General features: G+C 37.6%; 1 protein-coding gene across 1 annotated transcript; it reads right to left on the reverse strand.

Moving 5' to 3' along the window:
• Positions 1-1,794: 1,794 nt before the first annotated feature.
• On the reverse strand, positions 1,795-23,257 carry LOC140155436 (dnaJ homolog subfamily C member 3-like). The gene is made up of 11 exons (XM_072178287.1): positions 23,042-23,257; positions 12,170-12,280; positions 11,713-11,912; positions 10,795-10,938; positions 8,766-8,947; positions 7,792-7,911; positions 7,051-7,156; positions 5,871-5,991; positions 4,604-4,733; positions 3,157-3,302; positions 1,795-2,113 (listed from the first exon to the last, which is right to left on the reverse strand). The coding sequence occupies exons 1-11, from the start codon at positions 23,109-23,111 to the stop codon at positions 1,971-1,973; spliced, it is 1,473 nt and encodes a 490-aa protein (XP_072034388.1). The 5' UTR covers positions 23,112-23,257; the 3' UTR covers positions 1,795-1,970.
• Between the last annotated feature and the right edge of the window lie 247 nt (positions 23,258-23,504).

Here is a 23,504-nt window from a genome sequence, read left to right on the forward strand (position 1 = left end):
CGTATCCAATGAAATCATTATCACCCAATCAGGTTTAGATTTATGATGGATGACTGGAGTGAGGACAGGATTGTGCATACGACCGTATTCAATGAAATTGTTATCACCCAATCAGGTTTAGATTTATGATGGATGACTGGAGTGAGGACAGGATTCTGCATACAACCGTGTCCAATGAAATCATTATCACCCAATCAGGTTTAGATTTATGATGGATGACTGGAGTGAGGACAGGATTGTGCATACGACCGTATTCAATGAAATTGTTATCACCCAATCAGGTTTAGATTTATGATGGATGACTGGAGTGATAACAGGATTGTGCATACGACCGTGTCCAATGAAATCATTATCACCCAATCAGGTTTAGATTTATGATGGATGACTGGAGTGAGGACAGGATTCTGCATACAACCGTGTCCAATGATATCATTATCACCCAATCAGGTTTAGATTTATGATGGATGACTGGAGTGAGGACAGGATTGTGCATACGACCGTATTCAATGAAATTGTTATCACCCAATCAGGTTTAGATTTATGATGGATGACTGGAGTGATAACAGGATTGTGCATACGACCGTATTCAATGAAATTGTTATCACCCAATCAGGTTTAGATTTATGATGGATGACTGGAGTGAGGACAGGATTGTGCATACGACCGTATTCAATGAAATTGTTATCACCCAATCAGGTTTAGATTTATGATGGATGACTGGAGTGAGGACAGGATTCTGCATACGACCGTGTCCAATGAAATCATTATCACCCAATCAGGTTTAGATTTATGATGGATGACTGGAGTGAGGACAGGATTGTGCATACGACCGTGTCCAATGAAATCATTATCACCCAATCAGGTTTAGATTTATGATGGATGACTGGAGTGAGGACAGGATTGTGCATACGACCGTGTCCAATGAAATCATTATCACCCAATCAGGTTTATATTTATGATGGATGACTGGAGTGAGGACAGGATTGTGCATACGACCGTGTCCAATGAAATCATTATCACCCAATCAGGTTTATATTTATGATGGATGACTGGAGTGAGGACAGGATTGTGCATACGACCGTGTCCAATGAAATCATTATCACCCAATCAGGTTTAGATTTATGATGGATGACTGGAGTGAGGACAGGATTCTGCATACGACCGTGTCCAATGAAATCATTATCACCCAATCAGGTTTAGATTTATGATGGATGACTGGAGTGAGGACAGAATTGTGCATACGACCGTATTCAATGAAATTGTTATCACCCAATCAGGTTTAGATTTATGATGGATGACTGGAGTGATAACAGGATTGTGCATACGACCATGTTCAATGAAATTGTTATCACCCAATCAGGTTTAGATTTATGATGGATGACTGGAGTGAGGACAGGATTGTGCATACGACCGTGTCCAATGAAATCATTATCACCCAATCAGGTTTATATTTATGATGGATGACTGGAGTGAGGACAGGATTGTGCATACGACCGTGTCCAATGAAATCATTATCACCCAATCAGGTTTATATTTATGATGGATGACTGGAGTGAGGACAGGATTGTGCATACGACCGTATTCAATGAAATTGTTATCACCCAATCAGGTTTAGATTTATGATGGATGACTGGAGTGAGGACAGGATTCTGCATACAACCATGTCCAATGAAATCATTATCACCCAATCAGGTTTAGATTTATGATGGATGACTGGAGTGAGGACAGAATTGTGCATACGACCGTATTCAATAAAATTGTTATTACCCAATCAGGTTTAGATTTATCATGGATGACTGTCTGCATACGACCGTATCCAATGAAATCAGTATCACCCAATCAGGTTTATATTTATGATGGATGACTGGAGTGAGCACTTTCTTTTTCTGTTGTGTTTAGTTGCAAATCATATTAGAAAATTGCTATCCCCCAATGAAGCACCCAAGTCCTATGAATGGATAGACTTATCATCAATTGAAATGGAACTTAAAATGATGACCACCGCCGCCACTTCCAAATGGGTTGAAGCCAAACGGATTACCCCATTGTTGTCTTTGTTGCTGTTCCTCAGGGTCCAATGGATCTTCACCATTGTCAAATTTTTGCCTCATGTCTGTAAACAAATTAAGATTCAATAAGAAGCCACTGATTAGAGACATTCATCTATATTTTAGTTTCAATCTTTACTATGTGTATCTCAGTTCTTGCAATGTTGCAGAGGTAAATGGTCACAAGGAAAACACAACAGGTCGTACATCACACTGATTTATTATCTATCAAACAAGACAATAGAATTTGAGTTTCCCCACTCGCTCACACTAGTGATGTTGGTGGATGAAAATTATTTAAAAGGGCAAATGGTTGAGAGACAATTGAATTCCAATTTGGTAATTTGCCCTGTTAGGTATTTTAAAATGCTCTGATCAAAATCAAATTCATACATCCTTTTTGATATTGATTATATGTAGTGTATAAACATTGAAGGCATGATCATATGCAGTTAGCAATGTGGGTAATGACTCATCCCAAAAATATTTACAATCATACCCATTAGAAGAGGAAATTTAACGGATTCTCATCAAAATTCTAATCCTGCAATGCAATATACATGCCTCCAAATAAAACGAACATAGCTAGTTTTCCACTTTATGGAAAAGTAGACTTCCAACTCCCCTTAAGATATGGTTTGTCAAGGCAACAGCCTTAGCAATAGCATCACATGGTTCCGAATCATGGACAAAGAAGTAAACTGATAAAAAGATAGGATTCATTCAAACTCTGGTGCTACCACAGAATCTTGGACAGAAAAGAGGACTGGATCCTACGAGAGATTAGATCACAGAAGACACGATGTGCTGAAATGTTGTCACAAAAGCTGTCCTATTTTGGACATGTTACCAGACACTCAAGCCTTGAGAAATCACTTGTGGATGGGATGATGGACGGCAGGTGGAAGAGAGGAATACCAGCAGCTAGCTGGTTAGATGATATCAAGAAGTTCACTGGCATGAGCTTGTGACTGATGCAACAAGGACTGCTGCTAACCAAACTTGATAGCGAGCTCTCATGAGGACCACACCTGCATATTATGTGTATGCTATGAGAGATAAAGAGAGAGCGAGAGAGAGAGAGAGAGAGATTTTCAAAGCCGCTTACCAGGATCTGTTAGTACTTCTTTTGCAGCAGCTATGTCCATAAACATCTTTTCAGCTTTCTTCTTTTCTTCACCCTCATGTTTATCTGGATGCCATTCCATTGCTAGTTTTCTATATGCTTTATTGATTTCCTTTTTCCTTGCATTTCTGAAAAAAAAATAGTGTTATATGATTGCTTAAGCTACCTACGATTTAACTGATCCAAAAGAAAAAAAACTAACCAAATGAACATAAATAAATTTTAGTGTTTTATATAGCGCCTTTTCCCAGATCTCAGAGGGATCAAAGCGCTGTAATTTTGCTGCCATGGTGAATCATCACAATCAGATCACATCAACTAGGCTGGTTGCAGCCAAACTTGGCGCAACCCTATCCGCACTTAGATCGTAACATCCACTAGTTATCTATGCAGCTCCCCAAATTCCATTGGGTGAAGGAAGTTTTTGATAACCAAACTAATCACCGATTTTTGAAAGCAGGAGGAAACAGGAGATCCTGGAGAAAACCTGCGAGAGCGAGCATAGAATCGGGATAAACCAAGTGCACATGAGTCCTTGGGCCGCGCCGGTGCTTGAACCCGGGACCTCAGTGGTGCAAAGCGAGGAAATACCGCTGTGCCAACTCGCCCTCAACATCAAGATGAACAGATTAGAATAACTTGAATTGTGCATTTAAATGTCTTTGACTCCCTGGGACATTGACTACTCAATTTTGACCATTTCTCAGAAGATGCAAATGACATGACTAATTTATTCAGGCGTAAAATAATTAGTGTTCATTAAGCATATGGACACTTGAAAAACAAAATCCATTTATTATTATTTGCAAATTGGTCTTCTATGAAATGAACGAGTGAAACATTGAGACAATAAATCTTTCACATATTTTTAGGCTGCATTTTTGTGCTCATTGTGGACATTCAAATTTTGAAGAGAAAAAGTTACTTTCTAGTAATCTGAACTTTACCCACTTAGCTCAATTAGTAAAGCACTAGACACCAATGTGTGACGGTATGAGTTCAAACATCCCAAGGTGTCATAATTCAGTTCTTGTGGTAAAATAGGTAGCTTGTAATTCCCCTAGACAAGAAACTTTATACTGTCAACTGTCCCGGTCTACATGTACACAACCTAAAGGTAGGTGATCAGATTTTTTCGTATTGTGTTTTGTACCTCACATTGATGCCTGAGGTAAATTGCACTAGTGGTTTTGATATTAGAAGTAAAACATGTTTCACAACAGCCCATAGAACGATATGTGTGGTATACCACATTTGAGGATGAGGCTATCACTTTTTCGTTCATAACATCTAAACGGAATATATTTGGGGCCTAAAATTTCACTGGAATGATGCTGTAAAGCCCCATGATGTAATAAATGTGCTATAAAAATCTGTTGTCCTTTTTTTGTGTATTTTAATCTTTTGCAGTAAAGCTGAAGTCACTCACCTTTTTACACCTAAAATTTTGTAATAATCTCTCTTCTGTGATTGTTTTAGTAGTTTCTGTGCCCTTTGCAAACCATCCTGAGTTCTTTGTGTATCCTCTAATTCTTTAGCTCTCTGGTAATCATTTATAGCTACAAAACACAAGTAACACCAAGAATAATAAGTGGGTGTTTAACATGTTGTTCCTCCCACCATGTCATATGCATTTATACTGCCCAGTCTGACCATCGGCCTTTAGTACCAACACCATGGACAAATGCAAAGCCCAAAGTATAATGATTAAAATATGGCTGGTTTCTCCAACTTTTTACAGCTATCAAAGTACCGTAACCACTGGGTATAAGCCCACCTTCGCTATAAGCCCACCCCTATTTTTAAACCATTCAGGGAACAAGGGTGCACTTTCGGTTATAAGCCCAGTAGTCAGTTTTTAAATCATATCAATGCTTTTCTTTCACATTTAAGAAAATATCAGTAAAAAATTAACATTCCATACTTAAAATTTTAAAAAAATTGACAAAGATGATAGAAAATACTGATACATTGGGCACATGTACAAATGGGGAAGATTTTTCTTATTTTTAAATTCAACTACTAGCCCCTCCCCGGTTATAAGCCCACCCCCATTTTTGAAGTTAAATTGCCCATCTAGGGGGGTGGGCTTATACCCGAGTGGTTACTGTAATATTTTTCCTACATTATGAATAAATTATGCAAACAAGAATTTCATCGCAAAGAGCAGACAAAGCTCCTGCAAATAATAGGATACATATTTACTTGTGATATCTGTTAACCCTGTTTATTATGAATAAAAAAAAGCATATTTCACAGGGACCATCTATTCAGGAACAGGATGCTAATTTGATTTACTGAGGTGATGCAACCGTCCACACTGGTTTATGGGAGGGCTCCAATTTCTTCTTTTTGTTAAATTTGACTTTATTTTGAATAAAACTAAATATACAATTAGAAAATACATGGACAATATTTCGAACCAATTTGTATATGGCTTATCATGGCTGTTCTACCACAACATCGTATGCGGTTTTTGATTAGCTGATTCCGCTATTCCGATCAACCTGTTATATAAGGCATGCAATCCATATAAGTCCATGCAAATGGTCTGAGTCAAGGCAGTCTGTGCCAAGCCTCGCGGTCCATGCAAATATAAGTACCCGTACGTACATGTCAGTACCATCAAAAACCATGACCCCAAATCATCTGTGCATGGAAACAACAATATGCGGTAACAACAATAAGATACTTACCATCATCATACATTTCATTTTGTATATGTGCCTCTGCTCTATCTATAAGTGCATCTACATTATTACCATCTTTTTCTATTATTTCACCACATAATTTTAATGCTTCTTGCGTGTGTTGCGCCTGTGAAGAAAAACAGGATAGTAAAAAAATCAATTTAATATTTTAGGGTGCAGAAGACAGCATAAGAAGATTTAGAATTGCCATTTAAGGCACACTCTACACCATGGGCATCAAACCTGGGGGGAACGTGTTCCCTTCTTTTAAGCCACTTTTTGACAATTCAGGCCGAATGCCCCCCTCCCCCCACATTTCAAGCCGGATTGGCGCTTTATGCTCTACACTACATTCCTTGAAATCTCTGAGTAAGATTATGGAGGCAAAATATACTGGCAGAGGTTTTCATACCTCTTGGTTCAGTGTACAGGAAATGTTAGCCACCAAAAATCACTGCAATATCATTGAATATATTTAAAACAGTACTATTCAATGATCTTTTGAAAGATTGTTTCAAAAGATTGTGCTGTAGTTCGCTTTTAATTTGCACATTCTAGACATTGAGGTACTTATGTACAAAACAAGTTAGACCACGTCTAGCTTTAGACTGGTCTAACTATAGAGATTAGTTCTATGGAGCAGAAACTCTTTGATTTACATACCTTATTCTATATTATTGTAGATCCTGTTAAGGGCAAATACATGTAGTGTAGCTTAATATTAGATGACTGCAGTTTAACTTTTGGACTTTGCTAGGAGGAAAAGAAAGGAGCACAATGATCCCTCCATAGGTCTAACCGCCATACTTAGCCCAGGTCTAACGTTAGACCTGGCTAACTTGTTTTGTGCATACTGACCTTAGCTTCACAAATCTAAACACCTGCTGTCAATCTCTGGTTCTAAAACCTACTCATCACTCATCAGTTTTTATAATCAAATATTTACTATAAGCTAGCAATGACTGCACATGTGAACATTAATAGATGCTAGTGAAATGATTTGTGCTGTCAATTATCACACTCCAGATCATTTGATAATAACAACTGATAAACGTATCAGTTGGGCTAATAAAGTTCTACCTATCTTGTCAAAAAACAGTGATAAGAATTTGACATATAGAGGAGGATATACAGTAGTGTAAAGAACTTCCCTTTTACCTAAACTTACTCGTGGTTTACAACTCACCTTAGAATGACAATGACATATTTTTGTTTTTATTCTCTGCGTATATATCCAATTTTGGCTTTCTGTTTCTAAAGCTTGGTGATATTTATCTATGGCATCATCATATCTGCAAATAAATTATAAGGCAATGAATGTATGTACATATGAAAAATAAGTTTTGTAGGAGTTTATTTTTACAACATTAAAAAACATTGCTTTGAAACTCAAGAACCAATAAACAACTTTTTACATTGTTTTGATGAATCCAAGTGCGTGAAAATAGGATCCAAAACATAATAATGATAAAATTGGATGCTTTACACCAAATATTTATTGGACTGGCTGTAAGTTTTAAGATGATGGACTCGACTATGACCCATCCAATATTTTAAAACTCATAGCTCAACCAATTACAAAAGAGCTCAATTGGTCCAATTGTATGTCAAAATTTTGGCAGCACACTATATTTAACAGTTTTACTTATGACTTACAGTAGACATTTTTTGATAAGTGTGTCTGTTTTTAACACACAGAGGAACTTTTAAAGAAATAACATTTTCATTGCTACTGCATGGTATTTTATTAAGGTCAACTTGCAAGAAAAAGGTTTCCCTGAAATAACTGCCCATGTGGGCACATCAGACTCATATAAAGTTCTAATTTTGACAGGCATGTTTATTTCACACAACATATGAAACAAACAAATACTATAGAATAAAAACTTCACATGAGACAGAGTATAGGTGTGAATTGTTTACTTACTGTTGTTCATTTGTAAAATCTTGTGCCATCCCTAGTTGCTTTGTGAGCTTCTTTACTTTCCTATAGTGAGGTTTACACACTTTATGATCTTGGTCTAGCTTTAGACATTCTCGAATATCACTGTAGTGAAAAAAAGAAGAATATAAATTGTTATGTTAAATTTTGCATGTTATTGTTTAGGTGGTACAGTGTCATCATACAGAAGGTTCTCATGATTTCACTGGAGAAGAGTCATAATTTTGTGACTAGCCATTGATTAAGTACTTTTCTATAATATGCATTGAATCTATGATGCCACAATAACATTTCAATTGAGACAAATCATGCAACGCTGCATGTATTCTTTCTTAGCTGCAATCTTTGATTCGCAGCGAGTTTTGTCCATGTGCATCATGCATGCAAAAACATTGAAATATACAAACACATACCAAAAAGTAATTACCCCCCTTCATTACAAGACAACAACTCAAAATCTATGCATCAAATTTTAAAGGTGAAATAGCAAAAAGATATGTTGTTGGCTTCTGCAAATGCCGATGCCTCGTTTGTCTTAATAGCCCAAAATGTATTGCCATTGAATGAAAAAGATGCAGCTTTAAAGTTGAAAATGTTGTCTGATTGTGACCGCAGGTCATCCTTGACCACTCAAGTAGAGAATTATGGTGCACCGACTAGAGTAGCTTTTTGGTGCAACTTTTGATTCTGTATCTTTTTGTATTCAAGGAGTCACCATGGCTACAAATTTTGAGCTATTCAGACAAATGAGGTAACCAAATTTGTAGAACTAAAACGGCTTTCTTGTTGCTATTGTAGTTTGAAAATTTGATGTTATTGACTAGGGATTAAATACTTTGTTTACATACGGTATCTACTTAGTGAAAGCCACTCACCATATGAGCAATATGACAAATTATAATACTGATCCACCTGTCGTATTAAAAAGATCTCATGAAGTTAGCATGCAAATTACTTACGTCAATGACTCTTCTAAATCTCCTATTTGATAATGTAATGAGCTCATTTTGTAGAAAACATCAGTGCTATCTGGTACAAGTTGTGTTATAGCCCTATAATCATCCAATGCTTTGTACACCTCCCCGCTATTCATGTACACTTTGGCCCTCTTTTCTCGTAACGTTGCATCCCATGGTACACTCTGTGGAATTTAAAAGGGGTTTTATTAAACTGGATTATTGGATTCATTTCATTTAAAGGTCATCACCAATGCTATCATATTCATATAATAATAAGTTACAACTTTTTTTTTAAGATTCTGTGTTAAAAAGGTACTCTTGAAAGAGATGAAAGGCATAACATTCTCAAAGTTCCTTGTTGTAATAACACCCAAACGGACACACCCACACACGCTAGTAAATGCATACACATCTAAACATACTCACCATGATAACACCCTATGTCAAACGGACACAGTGACACACGCTAGTAAATGCATACACATCTAAACATACTCACCATGATAACACCCTATGTCAAACGGACACAGTGACACATGCTAGTAAATGCATACACATCTAAACATACTCACCATGATAACACCCTATGTCAAACGGACACAGTGACACACGCTAGTAAATGCATACACATCTAAACATACTCACCATGATAACACCCTATGTCAAACGGACACAGTGACACATGCTAGTAAATGCATACACATCTAAACATACTCACCATGATAACACCCTATGTCAAACGGACACAGTGACACATGCTAGTAAATGCATACACATCTAAACATACTCACCATGATAACACCCTATGTCAAACGGACACAGTGACACATGCTAGTAAATGCATACACATCTAAACATACTCACCATGATAACACCCTATGTCAAACGGACACAGTGACACATGCTAGTAAATGCATACACATCTAAACATACTCACCATGATAACACCCTATGTCAAACGGACACAGTGACACATGCTAGTAAATGCATACACATCTAAACATACTCACCATGATAACACCCTATGTCAAACGGACACAGTGACACACGCTAGTAAATGCATACACATCTAAACATACTCACCATGATAACACCCTATGTCAAACGGACACAGTGACACATGCTAGTAAATGCATACACATCTAAACATACTCACCATGATAACACCCTATGTCAAACGGACACAGTGACACACGCTAGTAAATGCATACACATCTAAACATACTCACCATAACACCCTATGTCAAACGGACACAGTGACACACGCTAGTAAATGCATACACATCTAAACATACTCACCATGATAACACCCTATGTCAAACGGACACAGTGACACATGCTAGTAAATGCATACACATCTAAACATACTCACCATGATAACACCCTATGTCAAACGGACACAGTGACACACGCTAGTAAATGCATACACATCTAAACATACTCACCATGATAACACCCTATGTCAAACGGACACAGTGACACATGCTAGTAAATGCATACACATCTAAACATACTCACCATGATAACACCCTATGTCAAACGGACACAGTGACACATGCTAGTAAATGCATACACATCTAAACATACTCACCATGATAACACCCTATGTCAAACGGACACAGTGACACATGCTAGTAAATGCATACACATCTAAACATACTCACCATGATAACACCCTATGTCAAACGGACACAGTGACACATGCTAGTAAATGCATACACATCTAAACATACTCACCATGATAACACCCTATGTCAAACGGACACAGTGACACATGCTAGTAAATGCATACACATCTAAACATACTCACCATGATAACACCCTATGTCAAACGGACACAGTGACACATGCTAGTAAATGCATACACATCTAAACATACTCACCATGATAACACCCTATGTCAAACGGACACAGTGACACATGCTAGTAAATGCATACACATCTAAACATACTCACCATGATAACACCCTATGTCAAACGGACACAGTGACACACGCTAGTAAATGCATACACATCTAAACATACTCACCATGATAACTCTCGAGTAGAAGTCTGCGGCTTCAGCAAACTTGTTCTGGGTAACTAGTTTATCGGCTTCTTGAAGGAGCATTTCAAACGGTTCAAGTGTCTGGATCTTATCCAGTGCTTCCTTGTGCTGTTGGTCTACTCTGAGCTATAAATGATAAGAGAGATACAAACATTAGACAATAACTTTTAAGGTATTGATGATTTGCTTTACATGTTGTAACTGTCAAACAAAGAAAAATTTGGTGATAACTCTCTAGTCCGAAGGTTCCCTAGTCCGATGGCTCCTTTGCCCGAAGGTTCGCTAGTCCGAACACGTAATTTACCATTCGCTAGTCTGAATTCTGAAAAAGGCTTACTAGTCCGAATATTGGGTTCTCTAGTCCAAATATATAATAAGGCTTGCTAACCCAAACCATAACCATAACCCTAACCCTTATTCTATATTTGGACTAAAGAACCTTCGGACTAGAGAACCTTTGGACTAGCGACCCTTTGGACTAGAGGGAAGTCACAAAATAATTCAGGGTTTTTGTTTTGGATTTGTAATGGATCCAATGTAAATCCTTTCAAAAAAGATCAGAATGCAATTTTAGCGACAGTGTTTAGTCCTAGAGTCATCAATCACTCATTTACTATTGTTTGGACAGAGATACACTTCAATCTCTAACAAATTCATACACATTTAACTTCAGTGCTAGCGTTAGGATTAAGGTTGTGTAATGTGTATGTTTCATTTACCAGTTGCCTCAAGTCCTGAATCAACAGGATAGAGATAGAGTGCTTTAGTATTTAATTTGAAAAAAAAAGTTGGCCAAATGTTTGTTATTTCTAAATAGAATAAACAGAAATAGGATTGACCATAGCTTTCATGGCCCTTCCCCCAAAAATAAACATACCAAGAAAGAAACGCATCACTTACTGTGTGTTCATAAGCAGCTCTAGCCTCCTTTAGCTTTCCCATTTTCAGCAAGATGTTACCCCTGTTGACGATAGCTGCTGTAAAATCTGGCTTCAACTTCATACTTTTCTCCAAATCTGGTAAGGCTGCCTTTGATTTGCCCAAAGCAAGGTATACTGTTGCCCTCTTGTAATATGCCATATAGTTATCTGGGTCATTCTCTGCAGTAAAGAAAAGTTTAGTGTGTATAAATTGAAATATCATAAATTTACATCATGGGAAGAAGCAGAGTTTGGATCAGCATCAGGTCATATATATGCCTTTTGTCATGCAATCATGTTTTCTTTGGATTAGTTAGAAAACGTCTAATACATTTCAATACCATTGGTTCATTTACTAATAATACAAAGCATTTGATTTATAAACCAAAGAAACAACTAGTCCCACATATGACAATTTAGTATTCTGTGACACTTACCAATGGCCAAGTTGTACTGTGACAATGCATCTACGAGCTGACCAGCACCTAACAAAGAATTACCCCTGTCTAAGAACTTCTTGGCTTCTGCTTCCGATTTAGACTCTGCCTCTGAAAATTAAGTTGCAAATATTTTTGTTGATTAATACAAATAGTCAAGCTACATGCTGCCTCTCTTTGATGCACATTCACAAATAAATTAATTCCATGTATACAAATTGTAGAGTTTTGTAGAAAACAAAATGCATTTTTGTTGTGTACGTTATGTCTGTATTTCTTGCCAGTCTCACACATACATGTCTGTATTATTTAAAGAGATGCAGGCACATGATTATTGTAAGTAGATTCTTATTATATTCACAACAGCTGAGAGGTTGTGATTTTACACTTCTAACCAGATGAATCCATTAAAAATCAGTTACACTAGAGTGATTTTGAATGGTTTTAACTGGCGTACATGAGCAGATGTTGGCATCAAAAACAATCTCCCATGTAACACTGACTGACTGACACAGATGCATACACAGATGAATCCAGCAATAAATGTTATCAAATATCTTACAACAATATGACTTATGAGGATCAAGATAATTACATAAAATTGGAAATATTTAATATTATAATATAAATTGACTAATAAACTACGATATCTACTCAACTGCTTTTGGTATGCATCATTCCATAAATTGTCAAGACAAATATTTTGATTTAAAAAATGGTCGCATGTCATAAGGTGGGTACCAGAAAAATGTGGAGGGATTATATTTTTCCAAAAGGTACCACACATGACACAATTTTGTTTGGCATTTTGCAATTTCCTACTGGACTGGTTGATTCATTTTAAGCCTAATTTTATATTCTTTCAGTGTGCTACAACTTACAACAATGCAGTTTTCAATATAAAAACAAAAACAACATTAATGTAAGTGAAAAATGTCAGGGAGGGGGGAGGAGCAGCCGGATGCGGAGCAGGCGGGTGTGGTTATGGTATTTTTTAGCAATGTTTTTATGCGTATCTTCATAACTTATATATAGGGCATCGGGCTGGTAATGTATAATAATATATTGTCAATAATATGCCTGGGTATAATTTAGGAACAAAAAACAATTTCCAACATGGTTTGGTCATGTCTTTTGGCACCGGTGGTACTACTACTTTCTTATGTATCTTAATCTTATTATATTTTGAGTCAAAATACACATCCCCCCGGTACCATAAAACGTTAAATAATGACCTCACCCTACCATAAGAAAAGTATACATTTTGTGAACTGAAATTTCAAAAAATTAGAGATATTATATAAAACATTTATAGCCAAATGTTTAAGTTGCAAAAATTATTTTCAAATTAACTTACTTTTTGTGGACCCTGTATGATATGTTTACTAATATTATATACAATTTTATTGAGTTGCTTAGTTGAAGCATAAATAAATTGAGAGCAGGGTTTGCCTTAACTCATTTTTCTTTTTAGCATAGCAAAAATTGATATGCAACATTTACTTTGTATAGCAATTCCCATACTTTGCATAGCAATTTTTTCAAGGTAGTAGTAGTACCACATTTATACCAACATGTTGTTATTTTTGCATCCAATATTAATTGAATGTTTATGGAGTCAATGTACATTGACTAATGAGAATTTGAGTTTTAATGAGTTTAAATGGATTGTCTAATTAAACAGCTGCAAAAAAGATGTTTTATCATGTCTGTTTTACTTAACAAAATATCAATCAAGATAGTCATGAAAATAGCTTTGAATATAAATATATACTGGCAGTCATACATGTAAATGTAAATAAATGACATGTCAACCCAAAAATGTTACTAAAAAACTCATTTCATTTCGTTTCATTTCTATATAAAATCAGACAATGAATATTGTCTCAAGAAAAAAGGAAAAAAAAATGTCCCTACTATTCATTGTTTACTTTCAATGAACAAGTTCAGTCGATTAAGTCACGCCCCCTCTTTCCTTAAGCTTGCCCCCCCCCCTCTCGGTTGGCCAAAAATTGCTTGCCACCCTTTCAGCTCACCAAAAATCGTCATTAATTATCGCAAAAGGACCCTTTCCAGATAACATGCAATCATGAATTTGCATTCAACATAATCTCTTGAATGAAGGTCCCTTTTAATGTGTTACGGTAACCATCATCATGTGCAGTGCCGTACTATTAAGCGCGCTTCAGACTCCGAGTATTGTACGTACAATATTGTATGTACAATATGTACGTTATTTAATCTATTGCCATTCTATTTCCAGTAATGTTTAAGTTCTATCGAATGTTTGATGACGAAAAATCGATAATATGTTGCATACAATATCTAGCAGAAATATATTAACGATTTTACGTCACCAAACATTCGTTAGAACTTAAACATTACTGAAATAGAATGGCAATAGATTAAATAACGCATATATTGTACATACAATATTGTACGCATAATAAAAAGTCTGTATACTGCTTTTACGCTGACTTTCAGATTCGGCGAGGAGGACGATTTCGACCTCCTGATTTGTTTACAAACAGAGAGGTAGACAAAAGACCGCTCCGCTTGTCCAAACACTCAAGTATCAGAAGGATGGTCCACAATAGCGTGATTCATGTAACATGAATAGGGATTAAAAAGCTGTCAAGTAGAACCATGTGCTTCTTTTGTCCTATTTGCCATCAAGATTTCATATGGAAACAGTTCAGACCCAGAACAGGATCATGTCAGAAATTAATATTTTGTTCTGGGTCTGATTATTCGGACTACATCATGTGTATGACATCAAGTGTGTATAGAACCTTGTTTTGCGGCTTGCCAAAAGAAAGTCTGCAAAATATTATTAATATTTGTAAAATTACTAAATTTGGAGCATACTCATGTACTGCTCAACTCTTTCAAACATGGATTGGTTTCTCATCATTCTCGACATGCCAAGTAAAATAAATATTATGTATATCGTCCCCGCCCTCACCGATTTTTGGAGATTTTCAAATATTTTTCTTATTTTTCTTATTTGCTCCCTTACGGTACCGTACTTTATTTCTAAAATTGTTGTGATGAAAAGGCATGTTAAGAAGTTCTAGGTTATTATTTATAAACACAATGCAAACACTTTCTTCAATCAAGCTATAATCAAATTAAGTACCAGTATTTCTTGGCCAAACTGGAACACTGTGAACGCTAGTGGCTCCGCGATAAACGCACGAGAATATAGCGCGGTACAGAAGAAAGTATACCCCGGTCCCCGCACTCCGTGCATCCGTGGGTATTCATGCTCGTCGAAAATTTCGCGAAATAAGGGGTGTTTTCAGATGAAGAAGCGCGATTCGCGAAACACACAAGAAAATGGGTGTTTTTTCAAACCCACGTGTTCGCGAAATTGAATAAAAAGGGTATTTTCATCGAGCAGCCTACACGTTTCTGACAGAAAAAGGTATATTAGAAATATAGTTCGCGTTTTTAGCGAAAATAGGGGCATTGTCGAAGGGCAAATAATTCACGAAATCGCTAAAAAAAGGGGTGTTTTTCCCCTAAAAACTTCGCGAAATGAGATGCATTAAGGGGGTGTTTTTAAAGTTCACCGACAAGCATGAATACCCGCGGATGCACGGAGTGCGGGGACTGGGAAGTATACACACGCCTTACAGCGTACACGCTTAGTACACTACATAGATGCAACGCACATGTTCCAGTTTGGCCAAGAACAATGACATAGAAAAACATAGATCGCTGAGCTCGAGCTGGTACGTTGCCGTTTCATTGACAATCACACACTGAATAAGCCATTATGAAATGAAGAGACCTAACAAAATCAGCATCAAATACAATTAAAATGGGAACTGAATTTACTCTAGCATGTATGGATTAATAAAATTAAATAAATTACTTGTTTTAGCATATTCAACTTTACTGTGTACCATTTTTTTATCAAAAAATTGCTGAATAATAAAGGCAAGCACGCTCCTAAATCTAGTTCATTCGCCCGTTGCCATGTGGGCGCTACCCCAGACAAACAAGTACCTAGACCAGTGACTTTGGTTCGCGTAGTGAAGCCGACACTGCTTAGCAACGACTTTGACAAGGACGCAAGCAAGCAAATATGTTCGCGTCTATGGAACATGTTGCATTTCATGCGAGCGATAATGGCGTAACAATCATGCAAACGAGCGCGTCTTTCTCTCCAGACATGAACGCTTATTTCTCCGCGTCCGACCACCCGACCAAAATCACCTTGGATATGTGGCTTCACCTACTGCCACGATCAGGGATGGGCAGTCATAGGTCTAGGACTAGGTGGTATGTCTATGGGCGCTGCAGGAACGGCGACTGAAGGCGGAATTTCGTAAAGTGGTAGAGTTGTTTAGTGTGGCAACACTGATGAAATACCAGGTGCATTTGCCTTTATAATTCAGCAATTTTTTGATAAAACAATGGTATACTGGGAAATTTAATGCGTTTTAATACACGATTTGTTCAACTTTGTGTATCTATACAGCACCCAAACCGGGACCCAAACCGGCTTCACAGATTTGGCGAGCAGGGCTTTCTACATTGGCCAAGAATTACTTAATTTGATTATTTATAGCATGTAGTTCGCAAGGCAAACTTTAAAAAAACTGGCAAAACAGACGAGTCATTTATCGGTATGACATTTTCATTATTGATGCTGCCCTATTTTAAGTTTGCACAGAAGAGGCATCTCAGTTTTAGTGCGTCGATTGTCAGTAAATTGCACATATACTCACTCTAAATTGTTCATCAAACCTGAGACTAGTAGTAATACTAGTCTCAGATCAAACTAATCCTGCGTTCCTTATGAAACGGTACGTGCAAGCTTACGCACGGTAGTTTACGGCACTACATGTAAAATCAAAGTCATAAAAACAGCCTAAACAGAGTGACGTCATCGCTTTGCCACAGAGCCAATGACGTAGCGCTGACATACACGTGACACCTCATCATGTGATATTTCATATTTACGGCACTAAAAGTTGAACTTGCATTGGAATTGTGTGCTCAGGAAAACTTTTTTTTCTGGATTCATAATGGAGTATTAATTACAATTTCAAACATGAACGTTTAGGTAAGAAGTACAGCAACCCGTGTAATTAATATTATGACAAACTTCTACTTCTACTTGGTTACTCGTCAAAGCCTTTTCAGCATCTAGACGAGGGTGCTGCCGACGATGGACGGCTCGTGCATGTGCCAAATATGTACAGTCAAGGTGCAAGTAAAACAGTGATGCCAACTACTCGGTGCTGACGGCTTCCTTGAACTGCTCCAAGGTGGGCAGCTCTATGGTGCTGTGAGGAAGCTCGTCCCAATCTTTCATGGTCCGGGGGAAGAAACTGTACTTGTATGAATCTGTAGATGTGCTCAGTCTAGTGAATCTGTGTTGGTGTTGACTTCTGGTTGCTCTTCCTTTAGGCGTGATGTAGTCAGGAAGGGGAACAGCTACCTGATGGTTGAGGATCTTGTACATTGTCACCAGGCGTGATTGTTTGCGCCGATCCTCAAGGGTTGGTAGTCCAATGTCAAGTCTCAAAGCTGTGACGCTTGCTTCCCTTTGATAATTGCCAGTTATGAAGCGTACTGCCCTCCTTTGAATTTTCTCAATGCTGTCGATCTGGTTCTGCCGGTAAGGATCCCAAATTGTTGCCCCATATTCAAGCTGCGATCTGACTAAAGTTGTGTATGCTTGTTGCTTGATGGAGGAAGAACATCTGCCCAGATTTCGTCTGATGAAACCAAGGGTTCTGTTGGCTTTTGCTGTCATTGCCTTTATATGTGGTTTCCAGCTGAGTTTCTCATGGATCTCCACTCCTAGGTATGCTTGACTTGAAACTGTGGTGAGTACTTCTTCTCCCATGGTGTAATTAGAGATGATAGGCTGCTTCTTCCTATGTATGCGCATGGTGTGACATTTTTCGCATTAAAGAGCATCTGCCACTTCTCAGTCCAGTTGCATAGGTTGCTTAGGTCATTTTGTAACACTCTGGTATCTTCTGCTGTATTGATCTTTCGAAGAGAAGACAGTCATCAGCGAAGAGCTTGATGGATGAGTTGATATTCTTCCCGATGTCATTTATGTATAAGAGAAACATCAAGGGCCCCAAGACTGTGCCTTGCGGCACTCCAGATTGAACGTGGATGGACTCGGATGCCTCTCCATCTACAACAACTCGTTGTGATCTTGTAGTGAGCCAGGTTGTTATCCATTTCTTGGTGTTGTCGCGGATTCCGTAGTGGTCAATCTTTCCAAGGAGTCGCTGATGGGGCACAGTATCGAAGGCCTTGGAAACAGGCCTGGAAATAAGTCGGTCTGAACCAGGAGCCAAACATTTGGAAAAGCGGCTCCTGGTCCTGTAATTTTCTAGTGAACCAGGAGCCATTTTCAAAGAGCCAGGAGTCATTTTTCTTAAAGTATCAAAATGCTTATTTTTGTTATTTCTACAGCTTTCGATGCTCACCTGAGACTTTTAGATCCATGTTATTTGTTATTTAACTTATTATATTATTAATTATTGTCACAAGTTAACATATAACAAGTTATACAATGAATGTTATTATCTGAACAGACCAGTTGAGTCTTATTTTATTATTTTATTTTATTTTATTTTATTTTATCTTATGATATTTTATTCTATTTATTCTATTTTATTCTATTTTTCATTTCATTTTATTTTATTTTATTTTAGTTTATTTTTGTTTTTTATTTTATTTTATTTTGTTAATTTATTTCATTTTATTTTATTTTATTTTATTCTTTTTTTTTTGCTGAACCATGAAATGGTATCAGCCTATACATGTATGTGTGAATGTTACTAGCTTACTTACTAGCTTACTGACTAACCATTTGGTCTGAAATGGACATATCTCTAAATGCCACGAAGGTATGACCCCATGAGTGGTGTCATATGAAAGAGGAAAACATAAAGAATATAATGAAAATATTTCCAAACGTCAGAGGTCATCCTGGGGTCATAGGGGTCAAAAAAGGTCATTTTAACCGAAAATGCTCCGATTGAGCTCAAATTTAAATGCAATGATCCTTACGACATTCTAAACATGTTTAAAACATTAAAAATTTTATTTAAAGTCATTAAGGGGTCATAAAGGGGTCAAAGGTCAAGGTTTTCAAAATGCTCCAATTGAGCTGAAATTTAAATGCAATGATCCTTATGACATTGTAAACATTAAAAAAATATTTTAAAATTCATTTAAGGTCATTAAGGGGTCATAAAGGGGTCAAAGGTCAAGGTTTTCAAAATGCTCCAATTGAGCTGAAATTTGAATGCAATGATCCTTATGTCATTGTAAACATTTAAAAATATTTTAAAATTCATTTAAGGTCATTAAGGGGTCAAAAGGGGTCAAAGGTCAAGTTTTCCAAAATGCTCCGATTGAGCTGAATTTTAAATAATGATCCTTATGACATTCTAAACATGTTTAAAATATTTTAAAATTCATTTAAGGTCATTTTAATGGGGCAATAAAGGGGTCAAATGTCAAGTTTTCAAAATGCTTCAATTGAGCTGAAATTTAAATGCAATGATGACAGTGGTATAGGCCTACCACAATATACTGCCGAAGCCACATGGTTCAGCTATGGTGCGGTTATCGCTCTAGTTTTAATTCATTTTTTTATTTTATTCAATTTGGCCTTTTATTTTGTGATTTTAGGAAAATTTTAAATATTTAGAAACAATGTCGCCAAAATTCAAGATGGCCGCCTTCATGTTTAGCGATCGTGGTGATCACCTAACCTGAAAACAAGGCAAAATACTGCCAAAATTATGAGCCCTGAAGGCAAATATCAAGGAAAATTGGTGAAATATTAGGTAAAAGATAAGTTTTGGCACTGCATTTTGTTGAAAAATGGCTAATATTTTGAGCGGAAATGAACTTGCCTGACGAAGTTTTACTGGGCCATTTCCTGAGCACTGATACCGGGCGCAAAATACAGATTTTCTCTGGCGCCTGGGCGTGTAATTTTGGCTGGATCCAGGCGTTAAAACTCAGTAACCGTAGGGTAAAAATCGCTCGGCGCCTGCTTGTTTCCAGGCTTGCTTGGAAAAATCGAGTATCAGCATATCGATTTGATGGTGATTATCCAACGCCCTCGCTATCTCCTCCATGGTGACTATCAACTGGGACTCCGTTGAATGCTTCTGCCTAAATCCATGTTGGTAGTAGTAGACAAACATGCAGATATTTAAAGGAAATCTGTACCATAAACTAATCAATGGCTATACAGTTGCACTAATAATAAAAACGACAAACAGTAAAAGTCCCAAGCTTATACGTGCAAATAAAGGAGAAATTCTTAATTCCTTACGACGATCAGCGGTCACTTTGCAATCCATGGTGGCTGCCATATTGATGCCCGATGTATTTTTATTACGCTGTAACGGTACCCCGATTTTGGAACCAGCGAAATCTGTGCCACAAGCATCGCCCCTCGTGAACTTCTTTGGTAACACAAAGGGAATACTACCAAAGTTCTGATTCACCATTCGTTCAAAAGAAAACGCGACAATTTTTACCCATAAAACAACAGAAGAACATAAAAAAATGTATTTTAAGTCATATTTATGATCAAAAATGTCTTTTGAGAACGAAAAGTAAAAACAGCACTAAAAACCAAAATTCGCTGTGGGGTCGCGAATGCCATGTACAGCAACACACGCTCGCCGTGGGTCTGTGTGAAAGGTTACGCTACCGCTTGTGGCAGAAAGGATTCGCAAGCAGAGCTGAGCTATCATGGCGGCTTCCTTGAATCACAGAAACGAAGGATTAAAAGTGCTTTTTCTTTGTTAGGAATATTCCGAAATTCATACAGATCGTCTGGTATGTTATATCTGGTTCCATACAGCAATACGCAGTAAGCAGGTACGAATTGAGACGTCGTGAATTGAGACGTCGGAGCCGGTCAAACACAGAGGACTAGCCTACATCCCGTATCCTACTATCACTCAAACAAGCAAATCTCTTCACGAATTCACTCACCTTGCGATCCTACATCATCAGTTGAAACAAACATCTAAGTTTCCAAAAACAACTTTGTCATTCCTCAAAACTACAAGTAACTCAAATAAACTAGATGGACCGCGGTTCTCGGATGTCGCGGTTTTCGACGCAAAGCGTCGACCGTGATGCCTCCACCAAAGGGAGTGATGTGGCACATACTCACAAGTTGATACAAAGCTGGGTGACCCCTGGGTGACCCCAAAATGACCTCCCAAAAATTTGGCTCTAAATGTGACTGTACTCACCAAGTTTCATGCCCATATGATAGTTCAAACTAATTTGACCTCAGATGACCCCTGGTGACCCCAAAATGACCTTCCAAAAATTTGGCTCTAAATGTTGACTGTACCCACCAAGTTTCATTCCCATACGACAGTTTTACTAACTTGACCTCAGATGACCCCTGGGTGACCCCAAATGACCTCCCAAAAATTTGGCTCTAAATGTTAACTATACCTACCAAGTTTCATGGCTATATGACAGTTTTTGCTAATTTGACCTCAAATGACCCCTGCATGACCTCAGGTGACCTTGACCCACTAACCAATACAAACTTGTTCTGCCTGGGGTCAAGATGCACCCACCCACCAAGTTTGAGGAACATGCGACCCCTAGTCTCTGAGAAAAGAGGTAAATAAGGAAAATGAGTCCCCTGACCTCAAATGACCTTTTACCTCAGTATATGACCTTGAACCTCACCCAAAAAAAGTAGCCAGAGTTTTTGACCATGACCCACCTATCCTGAAAATATGAAGTCAATCCGCCCATCCATGCCCGAGATATGGCATCCGGACGGAAGCACGGAAGCACGGAAGGACGGAAAGACGGAAGGACGGAAGCACGGACATTGCAAAAACAGTATGCCTCGCGGTGGAGGCATAAAAATTGAAATCATACTATTACCCGTTATTGAAAATTTTGTTCGATTTATGTGAACCAAAAGAACGCACGAGTCGAGTTCAGTTTACCAAAATGGTAGCTCCTGCAGGCCTCCTGGTCACCTCAGATATGACGTCAGTATCAAGCTGCTTATTAAACGGTGGATCGGATTGGTTGAAATCAACGCCACGCTTTTTGACCTTACAGGGTCAGAGATATGCATATATTCATGTATGAAAACAGCGATGCGGATATAGTATCATCACCGAACTGAGAATTGCGACATTTTCGATGTTTGTACCGGGAATTTCAGACACAGAGACTCATGGAGATTTCGACAAATTCGTCCAAAGGTAACCAAAGGGTTGGGGATCGCATTTTTAACTATCACTAAATGTTTCGAATTGAGGTCGGCTAAAAAGTAGACAGTTTCGGGGACTGTAATTGGTGTAGATGTCACATTTTGAACAGTGAGCGATATTAGTGACCAATTTCATACTCAGCACAAGTGACTATCTTTACTCAGGGTACTGGTATGTTTAATTTAGGGGTATAAACTATATTAGCCATTGATTAGTTTATGGTACAGATTTCCTTTAAGCTTCTGGAGCCTTGTGTATGTTTTCGTAATTACTCTAATTGAAATTACGTTGCGTTAGCTTTCTGCATACAGATCCTCCCATACCGTACTAGCAGAGAGCTAATCTAACTAAGTACGGTATACCCGCGGTATGGGTTCCTCGTACTATATTATAGCATGGACGGTCAAGCGATGACCAATTGCATTGACTGGTATTCAACCAAGGCAAAACCTATGAAAACTATATCTAAATTAATTTATTCATGCATTTCATGATACCATCAATTGCCATGATATGTGTGCAACAATATGTACATGTAAGCTTACAATACAAAACATAACCCATGACTTGTGTCGTATAAAATAATGAGTGACGCATGACTTACCTTCATACTGTACAGAAAGTGTAACAAACAGAAGAGGCAAAGATGAAACAACTCGATATATATTTATCATCTTGCCTGAGTAACAGGTGGACACCAGGATCAGTAAACAATAAAACTCTGCCCTATTTCATCTACCAAGTCATGTTTGTACTACGAAAACTCATCAAACAAATCCACGTTTCCTAACCCGGCGGATCATCAGGTCATTCGCTGTCACGTACTTCCTATTTATTTATTTTGCGTAGAGTTACTAGATCTAATTTTTAATTTCCCTATTGTATACTAAAATTACACTGATTTCCAATTTAATTGGGATTAATATAGAAGATCAAGCAGGGTATTACTATTTTTACTAACTTGGGACATTATTGTTTTATTTTACTGGTTAATTTTGAAAGATTATGTTCATAAAATACTTCAACTTTTAGTAACGTAAAACGTGTTTTAAAAACGCTGAAGCAGA

This window comes from Amphiura filiformis, chromosome 6, assembly GCF_039555335.1.
Source record: "Amphiura filiformis chromosome 6, Afil_fr2py, whole genome shotgun sequence".
In the NCBI taxonomy this organism is placed as follows: Eukaryota; Metazoa; Echinodermata; class Ophiuroidea; order Amphilepidida; family Amphiuridae; genus Amphiura; species Amphiura filiformis.

Excerpts from the sequence above, each read along its gene's own strand:
- LOC140155436 (XM_072178287.1), bottom strand. The coding sequence starts at position 23,111 with ATGATAAATATATATCGAGTTGTTTCATCTTTGCCTCTTCTGTTTGTT. Across the intron at positions 7,912-8,765 it reads GATTTAGAAGAGTCATTGAC|TGATATTCGAGAATGTCTAA; the intron begins GTAAGTAATTTG and ends TTTTCACTACAG. Across the intron at positions 7,157-7,791 it reads GATTTTACAAATGAACAACA|ATATGATGATGCCATAGATA; the intron begins GTAAGTAAACAA and ends ATTTATTTGCAG.